The sequence below is a fragment of the Camarhynchus parvulus genome, chromosome 3, assembly GCF_901933205.1.
Source record: "Camarhynchus parvulus chromosome 3, STF_HiC, whole genome shotgun sequence".
NCBI classification, from domain to species: Eukaryota; Metazoa; Chordata; class Aves; order Passeriformes; family Thraupidae; genus Camarhynchus; species Camarhynchus parvulus.
In genome coordinates, this window is record NC_044573.1 from 5,264,399 (window position 1) to 5,287,316 (window position 22,918).

At 42.9% G+C, this 22,918-nt stretch overlaps 1 protein-coding gene across 1 annotated transcript in view; it reads right to left on the reverse strand.

The window, feature by feature from the left end:
* Positions 1-22,918, reverse strand: part of CFAP61 (cilia and flagella associated protein 61) — a 91,061-nt gene that overhangs the window by 33,042 nt on the left and 35,101 nt on the right. Inside the window, exons 17-19 of the mRNA XM_030946484.1 lie at positions 15,089-15,216; positions 5,322-5,420; positions 1,707-1,872 (exon numbers count right to left, since the gene is read on the reverse strand). Of these exons, the coding sequence (XP_030802344.1) occupies positions 1,707-1,872; positions 5,322-5,420; positions 15,089-15,216 (393 nt within the window). The remainder of the gene's footprint in view (positions 1-1,706; positions 1,873-5,321; positions 5,421-15,088; positions 15,217-22,918) is intronic.

Consider the following 22,918-nt stretch of genomic DNA (forward strand, 5'->3'; position numbering starts at 1 on the left):
TGGCTACCCAAGGGCTGCTGTTCTGGCACATCCCAGCCCTTTGTCACACTCAGCAGCAGCAAACACACCCATGGCCACAGGGAACACGGAGTGTACACGTGTGCATGTGTTCCCTGTTTCCTGTGGGATGTGGGTGACCACTTCAAACAGCACTGCCACTTGTCAGTGCAAGTGCACGTGGCAAATGCCAGGGACTGCACAGCAAACAGCAGAACTGCCCCAACACACAGCAGCTCTCTGAATGACAGATCACTTTTAAAGGCTCTGCCTCCACCTTTTGTGAGCAAAAATCAACCTTCTACAATGACAGATTTTTGTCCCAGAGAAAGGGATCAAAACCTGCTTGATAGCTCAAATGTGAAGATTCAGTAACATGGTCACTGTGTAATGCTTCTTTACAATAACAAACTCAGTTTGAGCTGTACAAAGCAAAAAGGGAATCTCATCTCTGACTTCCTCAGCACCACTGAGCCACATCCTGAACCCTGTTCTCACTGCCAGCCAGATGAACTGAAATACTGCTGGGTCATATAAAACCAGGCACACCAAAAGATCTTACTCAACAAGTAAATCTCTAAATCATAACACATATAGTTTAACTAAGCATTAATTTGAGTGCTTACCAAATAAGGAACAACTTACAAAAAGGATGGACTAGAGCTCTGTGTAATAAAACAGAAGCCACTAATTTCTTCTTATCCTTTTGTATAGCTTGAAAGTGAGAATAGATGATAATAACAGAATTTCTTCTCAAAGGCTGATAAAACCTGCCTTCTCCCTTGCTATCTTTACCTTTCTCCCCCACTGCAGTAACTTGCCATAAATTATTTTGCAAGTCAGAGTTACCTCCAAACACTTCTTCCTAGGAGCACTTTTTTCAGCTTTTGTTTCATGCCTGCTGAGCAGTGCCCATGGGCTACTGTTTAAGTGTGCTTCTGCCCTGAGAAGGGATCACACACCACACAGCCTGCAGCACACAGGCAGCCAGACACTGCTGTGGGATGTGGTACAGCACTGCAAGACTGCACACATTGCTCACATCCATCTCCTGATTTTAAAGGCAAAATGCCTTGCTCACAACTTCTACCCCAAACCACCCAGGTAAAGCAAAGCCCTGCAATAAAAGGGCTGTACCAAGCTGCCCGTTTGGTTATGGGGCCTGATGGCCTCATGGGGATACAGGAGCCAGAAGCCACCCTGCCCAGGGAATCTGAATGGAAGCTGACCCTGTGAGACTGGAGCTCAACTTGATTCCACATCTCCCATGCAGCTAAGGGCCTGCTTCAATCTCACTGGAAACTCAGCTGTGTGCTACAACACCAAGTAGCACCATGGACGTGCCTCGGCATGGTCATCACGTGAGATGAGTAATTAATTTGATAAGGAATTCTCTCAATTTCCAAAACTAGGTCATATGGTGTTAGACCAGCTGGAGTTCAGTCTCCTGTGGCTGGGACCACATGTCAGTTGAGCCTGCTCCTCAGCAGGTTTAATGGTTATGGTGGCAAAAACACGGCAGCTTTGCCTCCTGCCCAACCCTGAGCAGTAAGCTGTCCAACCCTCCTCTCCCCTCCAGCTTCAGAACCAGCACTGACACAGCCCTACAACCTCCTGCACTACAGCGCTGCCAACTGCTTAATCCCAGGAACACCACTCAGTGTGGAAAACCTGGGAATACTGTGCTGTTCACTCTGCACACAGCTCACCTGGTAGCTCTGTCCCGTGCACAGAACCAGGTAGTCATAAGGCACTTTCTCCTCGGAAACAACGACGTATTTGGCACTGCGGTTTATGCTCGTCATTTTACCAGCCACAACATTAACCCAGGAACAAAGTGACATCTGTGCATAATCTTCATCATTAAAACAGTGGCTGCAAAGAAAAAATATCTGTAAGTGACATTTCGGCAGCTGATGGCAGGCATTAATTAGACATCTGGTGAGCTCAGCCCAGGCCCCCAGTGGTTCTGCCTGCCCCCTTGCTGTGAGTTTACTGCAGCCTATGGTAAAAGATTGGGCATTAGGAAATACTCAGTTACAAATTGACAGCTTTCTGCTGAATCCAAACAAGGCCTTACAATCACATAATTTAAGAACAAAATCAGAAATCTATGCTTTACTCTGCTTTTCCTTTGCAGGCTGATGGGAGGTAGAAGCTTTTGAACCTGCAAAGAAAACAATTCAACAGTCCAACTCCTTCTCCAAGACAAGACTTCTTCATTCAGCTTTTCCTCAACTTTCCTTCCTTTGCTATTCAACTTCACCAGTCGTAGCTAAGGTGAGACACAAATGCAGGGAATGCACCCTACCATTTTAGCATCTGTATTCCAAAGTATTAGTCCATAAAGTTTAAAAATAAATAGAAAGTTAGGAAAACAATTGTCAGAGCTAGAAGTAAAAGGCAGAGATGTCAAGTCTCCTATTGGTGAGAAAAGTCTCCTTTTCCACAATGCAAGAATGACAAATACTGAAAGCACACTAAACTGGTCCAGAGTGGTGCACTCCAGGGTGTTCTGTGTGTGCATGGAGCACACATCACAAGCAAGGTGCTCTGACAGTGTGAATTCCACATCAGTACCCTAAAAATCACGTGTTAGCTTTGACAGCCTCAGAAAAAGTTTGCTTTTCTCATGTTTTAGGGGTATTACAGCCTATTCCAAGCAAAAAGCATTGCATATCCCTATGCGTGAGAGAAGTATAAAAGATCTGGAAGCTGCTATTTAAAAAAGCCAATTTTAAAGCAAAATCCAAATGGAACAAAACCTCTTTTAATGCCTCAGCAATGAAAATTACAATTCTTTCCAAAGGCTCAGAGTGTGCCCCCACCAAGGATGTCCAACCAAGTAAATACCAAGACACTTATTAGTGCATTTGTACCACACTCTCTGCTTAGAGAGGGCAAAGACAACGATTTCTGAAGATAAAATACTTCCATACAGATGTGCAACAGACACTATAAAAGTGAGGAGAACATTCCCAGCTAGGTCCATCGTGACCCCTGAATGCCACTGAGCCTGGCCATGGCCCACCATGGAAATGCACAAGAGGTTGCTGGCCACTGTGCAGATCCAGCTGGGCTCAACTCCATCCCTCCCTAATACTGAAAACCTGCACCAGGCAAAGTATGTTCAGTTAGGTGTTTTCAGTAGAACTGGACAAACCCATTCATAGCTTTGTAGAGCAATAAACCCACAGGATCTAGCAAAAGAGAATGCAACAGGTTTAAAACATGCAGAAAAAAGAATGGTTGGTGTCACACAGGTGTCTGGTTTGTGAGACCAGAACAGCTCTGCAAGAAGAAACACTGTGAACAAACTGTGTAAAAGAAGCTGAGCCTCACCCCTGCCAGAACCTCAGGAGGGGAATGGCCACTACAGAGACCCTGGGCTTCACCCAAGGCTGTCAGCTCAAGCCACCACAGAAAATACACAGCCATTTAGAGGCCCAAAAACTTCACTTTCTACATATACTTAGTGATGAAAAATATTCCACTTTTTCCTACAGGCCTCAAAGTGATTAAACAGAAGGGGCTGGGCCCATGCTCAAGCATTTGATGCTTTTCTGTGGCACCAGCAGCTGCAGCAGAGAGTGCAGGCAGAGACCAGCACTGACAGCTGCTGCTTTGCCATTAATACCAGGACACGCATCCCAACACAGAGCTCCTGGTTCCATGTTAATCATTGCTACCAAACTCCCAAAACTGGCATTCAGGATGCCACAGGAACAAATACAGTTGATTTCCCAACCTGGGGAATTTTAGGATTGAATTGCCAGGCTTTCTGTGATGCTCTTTGTCCTCTGTGCTCAAAGATACCAGAGGAAAAAAAATAAGGAAAGAAAACCACTGACAGTTCTGAACTGTAGTAATGCAGAAATCTGTAAATAAAATGGACATTAAGGACAGAGAAAGGTTTTCAAAAGCACCTCTATAATTGAGGTGCACAGCTTCCAGGAGACTGACACTCCAAAATCAGAGGGATGCTTTCAGAAATCATACCCTGCAGAGTTCAATTTTCACTCTTAATCTACTTTCAGATTTTAACAGCTAAATCTGTTGAGGTGGCTCTGAACTGCAACTTTCTGTCAGGAAGGATGCTTTGTTAGAACAACTCTTTTCTACAGTGAACTTAGGAAAGAGACTGTGTGCATTTATGTGAGAATATAATTCCTTCATTTGCTAGATTTGCACTTGAACACACCCCTTTCTACAGTACAAAAAGTAATACAGGCATCTACTTTTGCAAAATGTCTTGTCAGGGTAAAATGAGATCAGATGGTTTTAAACAGGTTCCCACTACATTATTTTCACATCTTTGTAGAGATTCCATTTGTAAGGTTCAGCAAGCAGACATGGAGCTGTTTTGTCACTTAAAGAGGCAGTCCTTTAGTGCACTGCAGCTCATGGAGGCAAAGATTTGGTGAAATACAATGTAAAGGCTCCAAAGAGTCACATGCCAAATCTAAATAACTTAGTAAAAGTTCATTCCCCAGCTATTCAGAATAACTGATCCATTTTAATTCTATGCTTCTCAATGTTCAAAACAATCATGTTCAAGTCCACAGTGATGATTTATCCAAAACAAAACCCAAAAATACTGTATTGAAATGAGAATTATGTACTTTGAATTTTAAAGAGGTAAGATTTTAATCGGACTAAATGGAAGCTGTTGTATTTATTGAAAAACAAGGATGCCTGAAAAATGTTTGACAGCCCCCAAACAAGGCTCTTCCCACCATTTCCCTCCAGCTGTACACAGCCATGATCTGGGACAGCCTGCCACAGCCCAAGAGCAGCAGAACTGACGCAGAACAGTTCTGCCAAACTGATCAACATCAACAATTCCCCCTGTACCCAGCAAAATCCCCACCAGCACTGGTGGGCTCTGCATCCCACCACACACTGCCCAAAGTCAGCCCCTGTCACATTACCAACATTAATTCTTGTACATTCTTTGGTTCAGCATTATTTAGAACAAAACTCATGGAAGCTAAAAATCAAAAAATATTTTAAAAGTAAGCAGACATCTTGTGTCATTTGTCTTCAGCCTGGAGATTTAAACAATCTAAAAAGCCTCAGAAAGCTGGGCCCACTGTCCAGGTATAACACAGTGGATTTCTGTCCTGAAGTTACTGCTTTGGCACTATTTCCCTATACATAATTCTATCTAACTCCTCTTGTAGGTGAGTGCATGCTGGATAGACAGACTGGAGTATTTTGCGGCTCTCTACGGATGTATCTAAAATTTAGGACAAGTTCACAAGAATTACAGAGTGTTATGTTTTCTGCAGGAGCTATGGAAGTGTTTAGACATGAAGTCAAACCTGTTAATTAAAAATCTTCTATACTTGGAGCTCTGTGGGTCTTTTCCTGGAAGGCCATGAATGGAAATCAAGGTCAGGTTGTTGAACTTCAGACGTGGCCTGTGGAAAGAAAAAGAAAGAGCCCCAGCTGGAAGAAATTCAGAGGGCATATCCAAGGAACAGTATAGCTCAGAATTCCATGTTCAGGAGGATGTAGAAAGCAATTCCTTTACACAGGGTTAAAGTGTTTCACTCTGCCCAAATGCAGGTGTGTCTGGATAGAAAGAAAAGAACAATTTCCACCACAGTTTCAGCAATGCCAGGGCGAGGAGGGGGACAAGACTGACAGTATGTTGAACTAAATGTGATCTGACATTTGAAAACAAGTAAATATGATGAGTGATTAAGCCTTCTAATCTTCAAGGCTTTCTGTAAGTTAGGGATGGACTGATGCAAATGGTACAAAGGAATCAGAATGTTTTTTATCAACCAATGTTAATTTGTTATTCATACATTTAAAAAATATATTCAAACATAGTTAAAGGTCATACTTAAACCAAGGAATTTCAAGGTTATGGCTGCCCCTCTCAAAATGCATATTAATAGTTTAATTCTGGATTATGGATTATCTGTGGTAAATCTCCATGCATACTCAGGCCAAACACAAAGTAATAAATAACCTTAATGTAACAGAGTGCATATATTTATACAGATTATGGGCCTGATTCTCATTTAAATTAAGGTCACTCTGCAAAGGTGGATGTAAATAGAATTTGCTTTTCATTTATGGCCACCTTATGCTGCCTGAGTGATACAAAATGGTCTTCATGTAAATGAGAGTGAGCCTGATCCACAAAGCTGAAAGCAGAGTGTTGAAGTGATGCCATCTGCACACCGGGAACGTTGCTCGTGGGGTGCAAACAACTACAGGAACTTCACACACCAACAGAGCACAGCTCCTTGGCATTTATTTACATGGGATCAATTACATCAACACCCTACACATCCTCCCAACCTCATAGCAAGGAGATTTCATTTCAGCGTGGAGCTGAAGGCATCTGTACATGCTGCATGGTCTCTTACCAACAGGTGCTCAAATCCAGGGGCTACAGTAACACTGCATTTAAATACTGTTAATATTTAGGATGGAAACCTTGTGAGCCAGCCCCAGAAACATGGCATAACCAAAGTTCTAGGCACTATTAATGTGTCTCTTTTGCATGACTGCACGATGATGCCCTTTATTGATCTGGTCACATACCATTTTCCTCTGCAGATGCTCTACCTCTACTGAGTCCCCACATAGGCATCCAGGATTTCCCCAGTCATATGGTATTTGTTCCCTTCTTCCCCATGAGTGGGAGGCTTCAATCAGACCTTTCAGTCAGTACAAGTTACTAACTAATGATTTACTTCTACCTTAGCACTCCCATGGCATCCCCATATTAATTCATGTTTCCCACTCATTCATCTCATAGGCATCAAAATGTTGATTGGCATCTTCTTGGATGAAATGAGATTAAACAAGTCAAATCTTTGATTTCCCCTGCACACTGAGGAAAAGCCAGGCACAAAGCACGGTGGCTGGCAGCTCCCCAAGGGCAGGGTGGTTCAGGGGCAGAGCTGCAGAGCTGCTGGGGCTGGTGCCTGTGCTCCGAGTGCCACACGCTGCCCCTGCGGCTCCGCACAGCTCCAGGCAAACAATGGCCCCATCTCCACACACAGAGAAACCTCTGCTGCCAGAATTTGGTCAGTGTTTAAGCACAGGCTGGTGGTATTTGTGCAAATTATCAGAATCTTTAAATAAGTAACCAAAGTCCTATCTTGTGTTCCAAAGGCCTGGCTCCAGAGGCGTAGCTGGCACGTGTGACCCCAGGATTTAAAATTCATTTACACACACACAGGCACTTAAGGACAAGCCTGAGCACTAGAGGGAAGCTGCAGCTCCTGCTGGCACTGTCAGAGTCTCCACAGGGTGACAGGTGGGGGATTTAGTGCTTTATTATTTCTAGGCTAACAAAAGGATGGCTCATTTACTACAGCTCCTTACTGGTGCCCTAAAAGCTCTTAACTGAAGAATAACCAAGGCCCTGGACATGGGCAGTGGTGTCAGGACAGGGACTGACTTAGATGCTGCTAATAACAATGCCCAGCATGAAACAGGGCAAAGTGGAGGTTCCCATTTGATGAAAAAGTCTTCAAGTTAAGAGCCTGAACCAGTGCAACGTTAAACAAGTGCACCTGCATTTTAGAAGCAAATAATTCCAGCAGGGATTCACGTTGCTGTGGATACAGAGGGAAGAACAGCTCAAAGATACTGGTAAAGCAGGGAGGGATTAGAGTATCTAGGGAAATAAGTAAAAGGTGTTAGGTTTCAGTGCAGAGCTCTAGAGGACAGCTACAAAAAGAAACTGAACACTCTCGTCCTCAAAATAAAACAGGGTTATCAATCTATTGAGCATAATCAAAAGGACACAGAAAAGTTCAGTACAGTTTTTACATATATCCTGGTGTTTGTGAATTTGTTAGAGTATTACTTGTTCATTTTGCTGGATTTTTTTGCCTGATGTCTATCTGGTTTTTTTTTCCTTCTGCATGTGGCATAATGATGGAGGCTTAGATGCTGGAAACTGCCTGAGCAAATAATTTAATTAATTGCTTTCATTTAACCCCTCATTATCACAACAAGTCAAACTACTTTTGTTACAAAAAATAAAGTGCAGCAAAGCAGTCTCCATGAACCCGAGATCTCAATTTACTTGAAATCTTGCATTTTATAAGATTATTTTCCTAGTTATCAATAAAAACTAAAATAAAGGAGTGACAGAAGATAATGCTTTATCTGCCTCCTAAAGTTGGTAACTATGTGAACTGTTCTCCTGTGTACACAATCTTTAAACAATAATATCTGAAATTATAACCTATCCAAAAGTAAAGTCCTAATGACACTGGATCCTCAGCTTCACTGCAGCAGAGCCCTTATAAAAATGGCAGCTCAAGATCATTCTGAAAATGGTAAAAAAAAATCTGATTTCAGCACTAAACACTGAAAAGTAAGATGTGATAAAGTCTTGCATTAAGAAAACTTTGAAATCAGAAAATTCTCTGTCCTGAAACAAAAAAGGAACACTAAATTTTTGCAGGGAGGAAGGAGCCCAGAGGCAGAGATGATAACAAGAGTCCCAAGAGGCCATAACCTGTGGTCAAGGCACAGGAACTCAGCATGTCCAGGTGTCACTCTCACTCTACAAGGCAGATGAAGACAGTTCTCCTTTCCCCCACAAATGTAACAATTTATCCAAAGCAGGACTTGTTTTTTAAGGAAACATTTCAAGAACACAGCAGTCAGGATGTGACTTGGAGAAGACGCTTCTCTAAAAGGAAAAGGTATTCTAACAGATTTCCCAGCTCCACACCAAACTCACACAGCTTAACAAAGGCTGCCCATACAAATAACTACAAAGAAATCCCACTCACTCGAGTTGTCCCTCCAGGATAAATGTGCTACTCAGTACTACAGCCCTGCTTGCAGCCCCTCCCCAAGCAATGTGTTCCCATGCTGTCTCTCCATGAACTCCTTTGACAGCCCCAGGGTTTTCCTTTCCCTCTGCTGCCTCTGCCTCCCCAGACAGCCACACTTAGCTGCAGCAGCAGCAGCAGAAGGGTTTGTTGTTTGTATCAACACCTACCAAAAGCACCTTTTCTCAAGAACCTACTCTGAGGGCATCAATTACAGCCCCCAGAGCAGGATTCCAGATTCACTGCTGACCAACAGATGTTCATTTCCAAGATATCCCTCTTCAATTACCAGTAAACAAATATTAGCCAGTTCTCCCTTGGATTGACCTTAGGAAAAAGTGTTTAAAATGTGAATGAATTTGCTCAACAAAAGAAAGGATAACAGCACAGTGTTCACTGGGACACTTGTCAATGCAAAGGTCAAGGAGGGGCTTTCCACACAACCTGGCCCATGACAACTCTTCCTCTCTCAGCAAAATATTTCATCATGCCCCAGTTGCTTCCTCCTGGTATTAAAACAACAGGGTCCCTTCAAAAACTTCTATTTTGATGAAACAGTGCTTTGTTTTTTTATTTTTTTTTTCAGAAACTTCCTGCCAGTTTTATTGGTAATTTTATCAGATGCTAAGAAGAGCAACCTCTAAACCCAGGCCATGAAAGCCACCACTGTCACCATTTTCAACATCTTAGCAAGAATCCGTTGAAGAGCTAAAGAACATTTCCTTCACCCTTTGACTAATACCCTTCAAGGATGCTTGGGAATGCTTCTCTCTCCAGCACTGGTAGCTGAGTGTCTCACCAAACTTTGAACTTGGTGGTTCGCTACTTAGTAACAATTACATCAGCGAGTTATCAACGTTATTCTCATACTCAATCCAAACACAGCTACTAGAAAGCAAATTAACTCTATCCCAGCCAAACCCAGGGCAATCCTGTCTTAGAAGCTGTTCCTCTCCTGTTAAATTTGGATTCTCCTGCTAGGTCTACTCCTCTCACTCTTTCCCCTTCAAGTGATTAGCCCTAGATTTTCTTCTCTGTGGTTATTTTACTGCGGTTATATTGCTTGTCTCTCATCCTCTGTGCCGATCCTTTTGCTAGACAATATAACTAAAAACACCAGCATCTCTGACTCTGTAGCCTTCCAATTCATTTACTAATTCCTAGTTTTTTAGGTGGCTTTACATCAGTCTACAATCTTGATTTCTCACTGAACATTACCAAACATGTCTTTTCCCAGTTTCTTCTTTTGAACTCCCATCCACCTCATAGCTCCATCCACCTTGTCCCCCTCCCGTGGCTTCACTGTTTTTGTCCCTTCCAGTCACCTCTCACTTCCCAGAAACTGGTTTTGCTTACAGAAACTAGAGCATCCACTCAAGATCTGCAGCATTTTCACAATCTAGGTTACTAAAACCAACATGGCAAAGTTCCTACAGCATGGATTGTTCTGAAACAAGGCAGGGAAAACTAAAGAGCTCTTTTCCTTGCCCACTCAAAACACACAGCTAAATCAGACCCATCCATATCCTTCCACAGCTATAGCATTCACAAGGGCAGCCCTGCCATCCTAAATCTAAGTTAGCTTTGAGTCTGACCTAATCAGAGCATTATCACACCACTGCTTTGGTGAGAGCACTTCCTAAAATTACGATTTCCATCCCACAAGTGTTCCAGCATTTCATTTTCTTCATAAATTTCTCCAGAGAGAAAATGAGGATATCTGATTATGACCTTGGTAGTTACAGTCTCTTGCTATATAATCATCTTGCAGATTCCAAACCACAGCTGAGAGACATCAACACCATTTCCCACAAACCAAGGTACCATAAATTGGGCAGTAAAACTAAAGTGTGGTAGACACTTCATCACTTTGCCCACTGCTGTGCCAGTGCTTCAGCGAGTAACACACAGTGCAGATTCCAGCTTGCTAATAGGACATTTTCAATATTATTGGCCAATTACCTATGTTTAAAGCTAAGGTGATGGGGTTTTTATGGCTGTATACTAGACTCCAATTTTCCAAACTATTGCAGAGAAGGTAAGTATTCTGACTCCATGATGTAACCTGGTGCAAATCTGGCAATGCTGCCTTCAGAATAGGTACCCTTGAAATGTTCCCAGATGCCACCAGGCAGACAGCCCTTAAACCTGGAAAGGGTTGAGGTTTAACCACATGTGCTCCTCCTACCAGCAGGAAAACACAAAACTCATTGAAGTTGCACATTCTGAGGCACCCCAGCAGTGCCAGGTCCTCATGACATAAGTCTGGCAGCCCAGGAAGGACAGGGACTCAGCAGAGGAGTCAGCTGGGCCAAAACTCCTGATCCCAAACATCCATCTTACAGTTACTGACCTCCTTATCTCAGCACCCTCACTCTGGCCCTCACAGTACACACACACACACACACACAAACAGGACTCAAATCCACACTAATCACTACTGGGAAGGATCACAGCTTATCCAGACAAATCATTCTTTTCTCCACTGCAGCAGCCTGTCCAGTCTGCTGTGCTTCCAAGCCAACCCTCAGCCAGCCTGGAGACTGCTCTGGAGGGCCCAGCACTTTCTCCACAGCTCTGGGGACAAACTTCAAACCAATGAACAGAAGAGAAAGTGGCGACATCTCCTCCATAGCTTTAGCAGAGAGCTGGAGAACCTGGGTGCAGTGCTTGCACTTGGAATGCAGCTGTATTTGCTTTGAACTGTATCATTCAGAGGTGCCAGGTTACCAGGCTCAGAGCTGTTCATGTCCTGCTGAGTCACCACGAGGAGATGACGGATGCAGCCCAGCATTCTATAAAAACCCTTGTGACTCATTCCAATTCTGAGCAGGCTTTTTATAAGAAAACTACCATTTCCAAGATCAGCTTTAATACTCACCAAGAAGTAAGGAGTATTCAAATATAAATAGTAACAAGAAACAAATCTACAAATACTTAAAAATTTCAAGTGTGAAAGAACAGTTGGGCTCAGAGACATGTTTGCATATGTTCCAAGGGCAAGTATTTCAAGTTGAAATAATCTTATGTAAAACTGCAGACAGTCTCAAAAGCAAGATTGTAACTATAAAATAAGCCCATATTGATGCTAATTGAGTCTCATTTTCTGGCAGAGGCTGTTAGGAAGGCTGCTCCTGACCCACATCCTCTGCCCTGTTTATGGCTTGTATCAGTCACTGCCAGTGCTCATTGTGATGCCGACTGTGTGACAAGGCCAGCTCTGACCCATCTGATTTATCTCTGTCACAACTTGAGCTCTGCTCACCAGAAGTGATGGAAGGCAAACAATGACTGAGGGATGCAGCCTGGTGACACTGAGCACATGGCCTGGGCTCGCCTTGCTCTGAAGGGAAGGCAGAGGGAAGCACATGTGTGCCAGCTCATGTGGCAAAGACAGATAGGACAGAACAGTGGGCATCACTAACCCATTCATTGCATGTTAGCTCTGTGATCAGCGAGTAAGCACTAACTATTTAATTAGTCAACTAATTAGTGACAGGCAACATGGAAGGCTTCAGATGTTCCCAGATAAATGCAAAGATAAAAAGCCTAATTAACGATCAAGCATTATGCTAACTATAGCCAAACAGGCCAGATGTGTGGGATATTGTGTGCCCCAGTGCTGCCAGATAACGGGCTCTGACAGGAACCCTGTTCAAACCCTGCACCTCAGAGCTGATCCTGGGTGCTCCCAGCAGGAGACGCTGTCCTGCAGTAAAAAACTCCGGTTTACTGTGCTGAATTCCAATTCTACTTTGAGAAAAAAATTCAGGCCTTTGATAAAAATGTACTTAATTCCATCTGGTTCTTAAATGCAATAATTATTTTCATGCGCCCATAGGGAGGAGGAAATAAATTTCAAAATGATTTCATAATAAATATTGTGATTTTAGGCACCATTCATTTATGGCTATCTGATGTAGCATTTTATGTACATTCCAAAGTCCTCAGAGAAGAAGTCATTGTTTGCATCAGGGTTTGGATTAAGGAGGTTTTCAAGACCATGGATTAAAAATTATTTTCCCTATAATCGAAGACAATAGCAATTTCCACAGCTTTATGCTAAGAGGTGGATAAAAGCCAATGGGTTCCCTGCATTGGAACCAGTGACAAGACACTGCTGGGAGCAAGCTCCATGATCCTTAAGCCAAACTTCCATCCCTGCATTCTGCTCCAGGAACCAGGCATGGGGACTAAGTAGAAACACTGGGGTTTGTAACCCTATATCCTTCTGGTCCAACCCTGCCCTGTCCATCCCTTTGAAACTAGCAAAGGAATGAAGAAAACAACCCAAAACCAACCAAATAAGAGCCCACCCACTGTCACACCTGCAGCCCCAGAGCTGCAGTCACACCAACAGCTGGCCAGGCAGGGTCTGCCCCTGCTGCTGCAGCGCTGCTGCCTCCACTGGGCACCTGGCCCTCTGGCAAAAAAACCAAAAATCCCTGTGCATTCTCAAGAAAAGCAGCTCTGCAGCTGAAAACATATACCTGCACATGCTGCCTGAGCAGTATGGAGAAGTCTAAAGCTCCTTTGGAGTTTGGGTGGGTGAGCAGTGGTGCCATGGCTGCCCTGTGGCACTGCACCCCGGGATGTGCTGCCCATGGCACAGTGGGAGGTGTCCTGCCACGGGGCAGCAGAGCTCATTCTCAGGGTCATTTCTCTGCTTGATGAAAAATGGATCTCTTCAGTCTCAAAGAAGTTGAAAACACTTGCAAGATCGAGTTCCAATAATTGCCACATCAGTAAGTGAATTACATTTATGTGTTTCCATGGTGACTGGTAATGTAAAATAATTAAGTATGAAGAATAATGATGAGAAAACTACTTCCTCTTTTCAAGGATTAGGGGTCACAAATTCATTGAGTCCAGCTATTTTTAGTGCATGTAACCTTTGCAGGGAATATTAGAAAATTATGAGTAAATTAAACTAAATTGTTTTAAAAGGCCTTCACACTGATCAGGAGGCTATTTGCTGCTGATGTGAAAATTAAAACCTAATCTTTTGCAAATTTATCCCTCTATTAATATAAATTTTGTGACACTGCACTAAGTGCTGGTTCTAAGGTTCTCTGAACAGCACCCCATGTCTGAGGCTGAGTGCCAAGACAATCTCAAGGAGGATGTGTCCTGCAGCAACTCTGCCACAGTTTGGTTCAAATTCAAGCCCTGGCTGCAAAGGCTCAGCCGAGGGAGCTCCAAGGGCCACACCTGCAAAGCCCTGTTCACTATGGACAGACTCAGCTCTAAAGGTCAGGTTTAACTGAATTTGGGGTGGAACTGAAAGCCTAAAAGGTGCTGAAAGCAAGAGGATGAGGGGAAACTATTTACCATGAGATGGGATGCTTTACAGGAAGTCAAGAACTAAGAGAAGGGCAAGAAGCACAAATTTTCTTCTACACTGCTCCAGCAATGCAACATCTATAAAGCGCTTAAACTTATTCCTCTCTTGATGCATTGAAAATATAATTTGTGATGTTATTAATGGTTGTTGTAGAAACACAAACTCCTGGCTTAACTGAAAAAAGCAAAAAAGGCAGAGTTTTCCATTCTCCACCCCCCATAAAAGCACCAGAGAGCTCTCTCAGCTCCTGTTGCATCTTGTAAGAATCATGTTCAGATTTTGAATTTTATATACATTTCTGCAAGTCTTTTAGTATGTGTGATTAAACTCTGCATCAAAGGAACTGCATTCTCATAGTCTGACTGCCCAGTAAGTCCCTGGGGAGTACAACAGTGAGACAACAGAGAGAATACCCTGTCCTTGTGTTGGGAAGGCTGTTAAATAGCAGAACTCATTCACAGGTTTCCCTGCCTCAGACTTAGGGAAAGGGGGATTCAGATAGGTTTGGGATCCCACCAGGAACAATTGGCTTTAAAGGACAATACTGCTTGGGGCCATTGACTCCACCTTCCCTCACAAGACTGCAGTTTAAGAACAATGGCCAAAGCAACTTTAGGTGTTTTCAACACACATTTTCAGCATGCCTTCACCTTAAGGGTCCACATGCAACCCAAAGCTGTTTGGAATCCTGTGAGTCCCAAGGCATCCAGGATATCAGCACCCATCTCTCCATCCACACTGGAATCCTGTGAGTCCCAAGGCATCCAGGATGCCAGCACCCATCTCTCCATCCCTACATGCTCAGAGATTTAACACCCAATACATTGAGACAGACTCAAGGAATGCTTTAAATGCAAGAAACAACCCCCTTTATACAAAAGGGAACACATCCTTTTCAGCAAAGGAAACAAAATTAAAAACTTACCAAAAAATCAGCGTTTCCAGAAAAGAGATTCCAACATCGGATGCACCAACCACCACAATTCTACTGTTGATACACACTTTTGATTCCAGCACCAGCTTTCGATTTATGAGGTTCAAAGAATATTTCAGCTGTTAAAAAATACATAAGACATAGAAATGCATTAAAAAACCAGTCAAAGCCTGCTAGGAATCATTAAACTCTCAGTGATGCATTACCTTGCATTCACACAAAACTTCTTATGGCTCACTGACATGACTAATACCATTTTTCTGTGCACAGCACCAGATAAGTGGTACTAAAATATGAGGAATATGTGCATGTTTAATAGGTCACAGAAAATTACAAGAGCTGAATGGTCTGGTTTCTCCTGAGTAAGATGCTCTGTAATCCTTGCAGGAGAGGACAAAACACTGCCTCTGCTATCATTCACTGCCAATCAAACACCTCAACAACTGGTATTTACATACTGCTAAGGTCATTTTTATACCTCCTAGAGCAGTTTTTACTCTTGCTGGTTTATTTATGGAAATGGTTTTACTTGTAAATTAATTGGAACTTACGTTTTGAGTGGTTGTGTGTTTAATTGAAAATTCCCTTGCCAAAATTATCCCTTTCTTTTGCTAAGTGCAGAGTAGCTACCTGGAAAGCCAGGTTGCCACAGTAGTAAAAGAGGAGCTCAATGCCACTGGGACCAGTGCTCCAGTCACAAATCTTACTGCCACGTTGGTAGTTACTAATTTCAGCTTCCACATCACTTCATGCACATCCTGGCTAGGGGAATAAACTCCATAGGGGTTTTTTCCATGTGCCTCTAGGTCTCACTACCTAATAGAGATTCTCAAAACAAATGTGCAGCTAAGAGACGAGATATTATTGCATTTGACAGGTTGGTTTTTTTCACCTTGGCTATATTTAGCTTTCAAATTTCTGATGAAAGACAAGGAAATACTTTACCATCTCATGGTACAACACATTTTGCACTTTTCCTACTGCTCTGGGTTGCCTATATTCCCATTTCACAGAATGGGTAACTGCAGGGTCATAAATGCACTGGGAAGACCAACACAAAATGGAGCCACTTTTGTTATTTGTCAGACACTTCTCCTATAAATTCCTGCTGTGGCACTCAAGAAGAAAGCAATCTAAGGCTTCTAACAGATTTTCCTCTACTACAAATAGGAGAGAGCACCAGTAAAATTAAGTCCTCTAAATTCCTCCTATGGTAGTACAGTAGAAATATATTCTCTATATATCAGCTGACAGAGTAACTCACTAGATGAAGAGTTCTTTAAAAGCTGTGGTAATTATATGGGCCTTCTCAATAAGTACATAGCACATTGAGATCCCCAAGAGATCTTTGATGCCATGTCTTTGCACTGGTGGAGCTCCACAGCTGAGGTTTCAGCACAGCCCCACTACACTGTGTAACTCACTAGAGTGCTGTCCCGTTCCCTTAAGGAAACATTAAGGATCAATTCCTTGCCCGATGGCATGACTGCACAGCAAGTCATTCAGAATGTGGCAAAATTAAATGTCACCTTTGGTCAGGCAACATTATTTTTTACTGCCAGATAAATGTTCTTTGAGCTGCAGTTCACCACAGCGCAACGATGACATCCAGTGGTGAGCCAGATTCATCTCAGGGACTGGGCTGCCCTGGGAAAATTCCAGAAGATATCTCAAAAAGTATGCCAGCCCAGGGTGGCTGCTCTATGGTGGTCAGCTGTGTGGCAGCCAGCACAGGCCCACAGTGAAAAATCCCTGGGTGAGGGACAGAACCACCCTGGTACTCCAAACCAGGTTCACACAGGACACAGGCAAGTCCCTACAGAGAACCTCCATCATCCCATTTAAAGCCAGTGCTCTTAAAATGGTTGAACACTCCTTACACAAGGATCTGCCAGCAAAAAGGGCTTTAATCATAAATTAAATAATACAAACTACATCTGTAACATTTCCTCATTTCAGAAGCTGAAAAAGCCCTTTGTATTTCCCTGGAAGTGTTCATCTTTAGAAGAGATTTTAGGAAATGAGAAGAACCAGTGCCAAGTATTACAGACATCCCCCACTACTTAAAATCAAACTCAGACTGCATTTCTCATAATGTGCTAAATGGTTATGCCCAGCTACAGGAGTTCTTGCTCTGCTGACACCTGTGGAGCTCTCCCAGTCCCACAATTGGCCATGCAGGACTCTGTGCCCTCACTTCAGTATTCACATCCCTGGGACTGGCAGACAGCAATTCTGACAGGCTGGGTTTTGTTGCACACACAGACTTGCAACTTTCTAGAAAAGCAAGAGTTTTCCTCCTTCTGGAGGAAAAATAATTAAGTGATATTTGTGCTGAAATGCAGCTCTTTGTAAATTAATAAAATGTAAAAACCATGAAAAGAAATTACTTGCAATGTACCTAATCAATGAAAATAGGCAGGAATGCCAGCAGCAAACAGCATAAATCCAAGAGGCCTCAAGGCAATGCACAGCTCAAACATCTCCTCCTACTGCTGTGCTGGTGGTTTATTTTAATGCACTGCAGCAATGGAAGCAGGAATACAATTTCCCTGGAAAGAGTTGTCTAATTTACAAAACAGCTCCTGTATCAGCGACACAAAGGCAGCCTATGAGCAGAATATAACCTGGTTTATTCCCCAACAGCCCCAGCACCAACAGCTGTCATGCTCCAGAAATCACCTTTCTGCAGCTAAGTACACTAAACAGCCCCAGGGAGCGAGGAATTAGATGGACTGGTCCCATAATACCACCTATTTTAACAAAATGTCAGAACAAACCTGTGCTCCCCAGAGGGGTAATCACACATCATAATTGACAGGTCAATAGCAAACTAACATGTTTGTTTTGCATCCAATCTATTAAACAAACCAGCAATCATTAACTAATGCAAGGCAAAAACATTAATTGCCATTGGTAGAAAAGGCATATGTAGAAAGGAGGATTTTCTTTGGTTTTCAGATGATTATTTGGGGTACTGGCACCCCTACCCCCATGCTGTTTTGTCTGGGTGCAGAGGGATAGAGGAACTGGCAGGGGTGGCCCTTTTGGTGTCAGCCCATGGGGCTGTTCCTGCACATAGACAGCCAGGGCCATCACTCTGAGCCTTCACACTGGACTTGTTGAAACAGTGCTGCAGCCCCCAGACAGTGACAACACACCCCCTGCATGCAACCATGGCTTTCACTTCCCATTTCACAACACAACACAGTCCAGAGCAGGATTAATCTATAGCATCCAGAATTCACACATCCTTCTACCCCAAGCAACCAATGGAAAAAGAGTCATGAAATATTGATTAGGTTTCAGCAAACACATTATTTCCTTTGCACTTTCCAACCACATACAGCTTCATGTCCAGCTTTCCTGTTTGCTTTGCACATGCCTTGGGAATGGATTCATGGTACATTTATCCACGACTTTACATTAGATGTTGATGGTACAAACTCACATCCAGAATATTTTGAGGCTCCTTTTAGGTCTTTTAAACATTGGACCCTGGGATACCTGTAGGTTGTCTACATATATTTATAATAATTGTTCTATAATAGGTCAGAGTTTATAGCAAACATTAGCTTTGTTCTAAGAAACAAAAGCATGGAAATTGACCACCCAAAAATATAAAATCAAAAATTTGGACAAAGTATTTCAGCCCTGACAGGAAGAAAACAGCACTGTGTTCTGAACTGGGCACTGGAAGGTCTACCCCAGTAACACTCAGTGGTGTGTCAGAGCTGCTGCAGTCCGCTCTGGAGCTCCATAGTGCTGCAGAATTTGCAGCATCACAGAATTCTTCTGTTTGGAAAAGACCTCTAAGGCCATCAACTCTGACCACTAAACTTAGAATTGACTTATTAGACCCTGAGGACTTGGGCTTTGCCCAGCTAAACGCACTGAAGTGTTGGCTGCAGTTCAAGTACCTAGCAGTGTTCCACATTCAGAAGGGCTGCTCGGGGCACTGCCTGGCAAACACGGGGCAGCCTCGTTTGTTGTGTTCTTGGTGTCTTCACTGATCCCTCACTACTGCTTGGAGGGGCCCTCCCAGCCCTGGCTTGTGGGATTCTACATCTGCCTGCAGTGCTTTTGTTTTATTTCGACATTTGTTACTGAGAAATCCCAGTGATAGTTACTGCTCTGGAGGATCCACATGATCTGAGCTGTTACTGCAAAGCCCATCAGAAGCAGTGAAAGCAATTAACAAAGCTGTTAGCAGAGTAGTGCTGAGCTCAGCGACAGTGACAGGCAAACAAGAAGGTGAGCAAACAGAGCTATTTTAATTTCAAGCTCCATTTGAACCACAAGTTAAAAAAAGAAACATCAATGTTTACCAAGGCGATATGAACAAAACTGATTGGAAAATGCATGCTTTTCCAGCCTGCATTAGGAATTGTTTTCTAAATACTAGCTACATTCCAAAAAGCCTCATTAGAAATCTCTGCAAACATGTTTTCAAAAACTGTTTCCAAGCATTCACAGACTTATACAAACACCAGAAACAGAAGTAAAAGAAAACAGAAAAAGAAACAGTGATGAAGACTGCAGCCTTAATTGCTTTGTCTTTGTCAAAGAACCCTTCTTTAGGAATCGTGGCTCAGACAGGTAACAGCTCACCTTTACAAAATATTTTCAGCCACAGATCCCCAAAGCCTTTATGGATGAAGTCAGTACTATTACACCATTATTATGCCTATGTGGGTAAATGCTGATCTTCAGCTTCTGGAAAAAGCTACTTCTACATTCATACCAATCGTATGCCAGTCCCTATGGCTCCATACAAAACCAGGGATTTCCTGCTTGACTCCAACCAGCAGCAGAAGAGAGCAGAGCATGGACATATCTCTTTTATTTCCTCACAGAACCACTGTTACCATGGTAAAAAGATGCTCTTTTTCCCTTTGAGCACTGACATTTGGATCCTCAGCCCAGAGAGGGCTGGGCAGTTCACACTCATGTAAGGACCTGACTATTGCTTGCTGCTCTGCTTCAAAGGCCAAAGAAATGAACTCAGAATGGTGCCACTTTCAGAGAGGTCAGTTCTCCCCTGTTTTTCTGGGAAGAAAAGGAAGGACAGGAAGGCACAGGAATTCAATCAAAGCATTCAAGCTGGCAAGGGGGTAATGCACATGGCTGGCTCTAGTCCTCTGATAGCAATCATTGCTTCCCAGGTCATCTGTCTATGGTTTTATTCTTCAAGGCAGGAAGAAAGAGAGCAGCAAATACAAACTTGGGGCTTTGGCCAAGGACTGACCCCATTAGCTCCACATCCCTCTGAGAGAGAAGCATGCCTGGCATTCCCTGGGGAAAGGAGCCCTACAGGGACCCCTGGCCTGAGCACAGGAGCAGCAGACAAGGGGCAGCTTGCACTGGTCTCTGGGCACACTGAGCACACACCCACACCTACACCAGCGACAGAGCAGAGCCAGAGCAAGAGAAGGCACAGGCACCTCACATACAGACTCAGGGCAACAGAGGCTGCAATTCAAATATACTGAACTCACTGAAAAACATAGAGGTATAATGTTAAAAGCTTGGAAAAAACAGAATAAAAATCTTAACATTTCATACTAAAAATAATGGACACAAGGTAACAAATAATAGTCCGGGATATGAGTGGAGATTGATTTGCAGGGTCAGCAAATCATGTTTTAGTGAAAGCAGACTTCTGTGGCAAAAATAGTTGTTTCCTCCTTATAAACTGGAATTATCAATCTAACAAACAGCTTTGAAAAAGCTTCAAGCCAAGTCTGACCTGTTTGTAAGCACAAGTGCCTATTTCAGTTTACTGCAAATGTCATTAACACCTGTACAGCACTGACACCAGGCTTTCAAAACAAAGATAGGTCATCTTACTTTTAATTTCACACATGCACATAAGTGGTAAACATTCCTGTTAATGATGCCATCTGGTGCCTCCCACAACGGTGTGACACTCAGCCTTCCAAACAAAATGTAATGGCAGCGTTGCACAAACCCCACTGACATTTACAGTGAGGAAATTTGTTATCAGCCTCACTTCAGAACGCCTGTTTGTGTGCCTACTGGTGCCATAAAACCATCACCTTTCACCAGTCAAGGGGAAGAACAATAAATAATGGATTTTCATCCATGCACATACTACAAAAGAATTAAAAATTCATTACTCAAGCACATGAACATCTTAAGCAACAGTTACTGCTTTAAAAATTAATACTACTCCCCTGGTTAAGTGAAAACTATCCACACCAAGCCTTTGTTTGTAATCCCAGCGTCCACACACAAATTGTATCATGAAGGAACTCTGCCATTTAAACTTTGATACACGAGCCTTGATATTTAAAATGCAGGGAATTCTCTTGCCCATCCTCCCTAAGCTCTCTGCTATATTTGCTCTTTATCTTAGTAGAGGCCTAAAGATGAAAATAAACCCCAAACCCTGAAAAACCTTCCATATTTTAGCCATATTCAGTACATTCCAGTGCTTCAACTGCACATAAATAGAACTGAAACTGCCAGAATGAACCTTTATTTGCTACAGGTATGCTGCCAAGCCCGCACACACTTAGCTCCAAGGCAGACAGAAGGTAAAATAGCAGTGACTGCTTCCCCTGAGTTACTCCAGGCAGTGCTGTTCCAGAAGCACCTCCAGGAGCAGAGCTGGCTGTTCCTGTGGTCGTGCCTGCAGACCAGAACAGGGAATGGCCAGTGCCCAGGATGGGCATACACTTCAAAGCAGAGGCTCTGCTGCTTCACAGAACTTGTGTCTCTCCCTCTCCACCTTCTTGATATCTTTCTGCGGGCACATAAGGTGACAAACCGTGCAGTTTGCACTCCCGGCTGCAGTTGGAAGCAAAGAGTTTTGTTTGCTCAGAACAGATTGTTCTGTGGAAGCCTCTGTGAACAGCCTCTCCCCCATGCTTTAAAATTTGATTTTAAGTCCTTTGAATTACAACTGAGCTAAAATTTTCAGGCTGTGGACTGGCTGGGACTGGAAAGCAAGGTGTTGTTAACAGTCAAATCATCAATTCTGAGTCCTTTCTGTTCCTCTGCCTGCACAGGTCAAGGCAAAGGCTTGTGCTCAGTCTGGGCACTAATGAAAGGTTCAGACAGCTGGTAATGAATAGGTCTAAATACCAGAAAGTAGAAGCTACAGAGAGTAAGTAAATAAAGTAGAGCCCCAGGAGTTTGTTGGGAGGGGACACCAGCATCTAGGGATGAGTTTTCTATAGAAACACTCCTACAGATCAGTTTAGTTTTTGTTTTTTAAACAAGCTTCCCCACAAGAGAAAGTTTGTCAAGTTCAAAAATGTTTCAGATTTTCCGATTTTTTTTCTGGTTTTACCTGATAGCTAATTTCTCCTTTTCTTTTTACACAACATGGTAAATACATACTCTTTTAAAGTCCTGCAATTTTATAATGGACATAAAAAGCTCAGAGAATAGAGAATCATTCAGGATGACTCCTACATTCACAAGTCATTTGAGTATGTAGTTGTGAACATACAATGCAATGGAACTAGTTCTAGGAATGAATCTAAAAGCAAGGATATATTTTCCTTTTATATTCTTGTTTTAGTAATTATTTTAAAACTACTCTCAGGCCATTTACTCATAGCCCTGACCATAACCATCATCATGGAATCAGAAAAACACACAAAAATACCACCACACTTGCACTGGAAACTGTTGACTTTGCAGTGCCTTGGCCTCCATTTTCTATTTGAACCTCACACTGAACTAACTAAATTTATACAACACTTCATGGGCTTCAGCAACTGTTCTGTCTTTTTATGAGCTGGAGCAGAAAAAAACAATTCTAAACTGTGCAATAGAGCCTGACAGCTT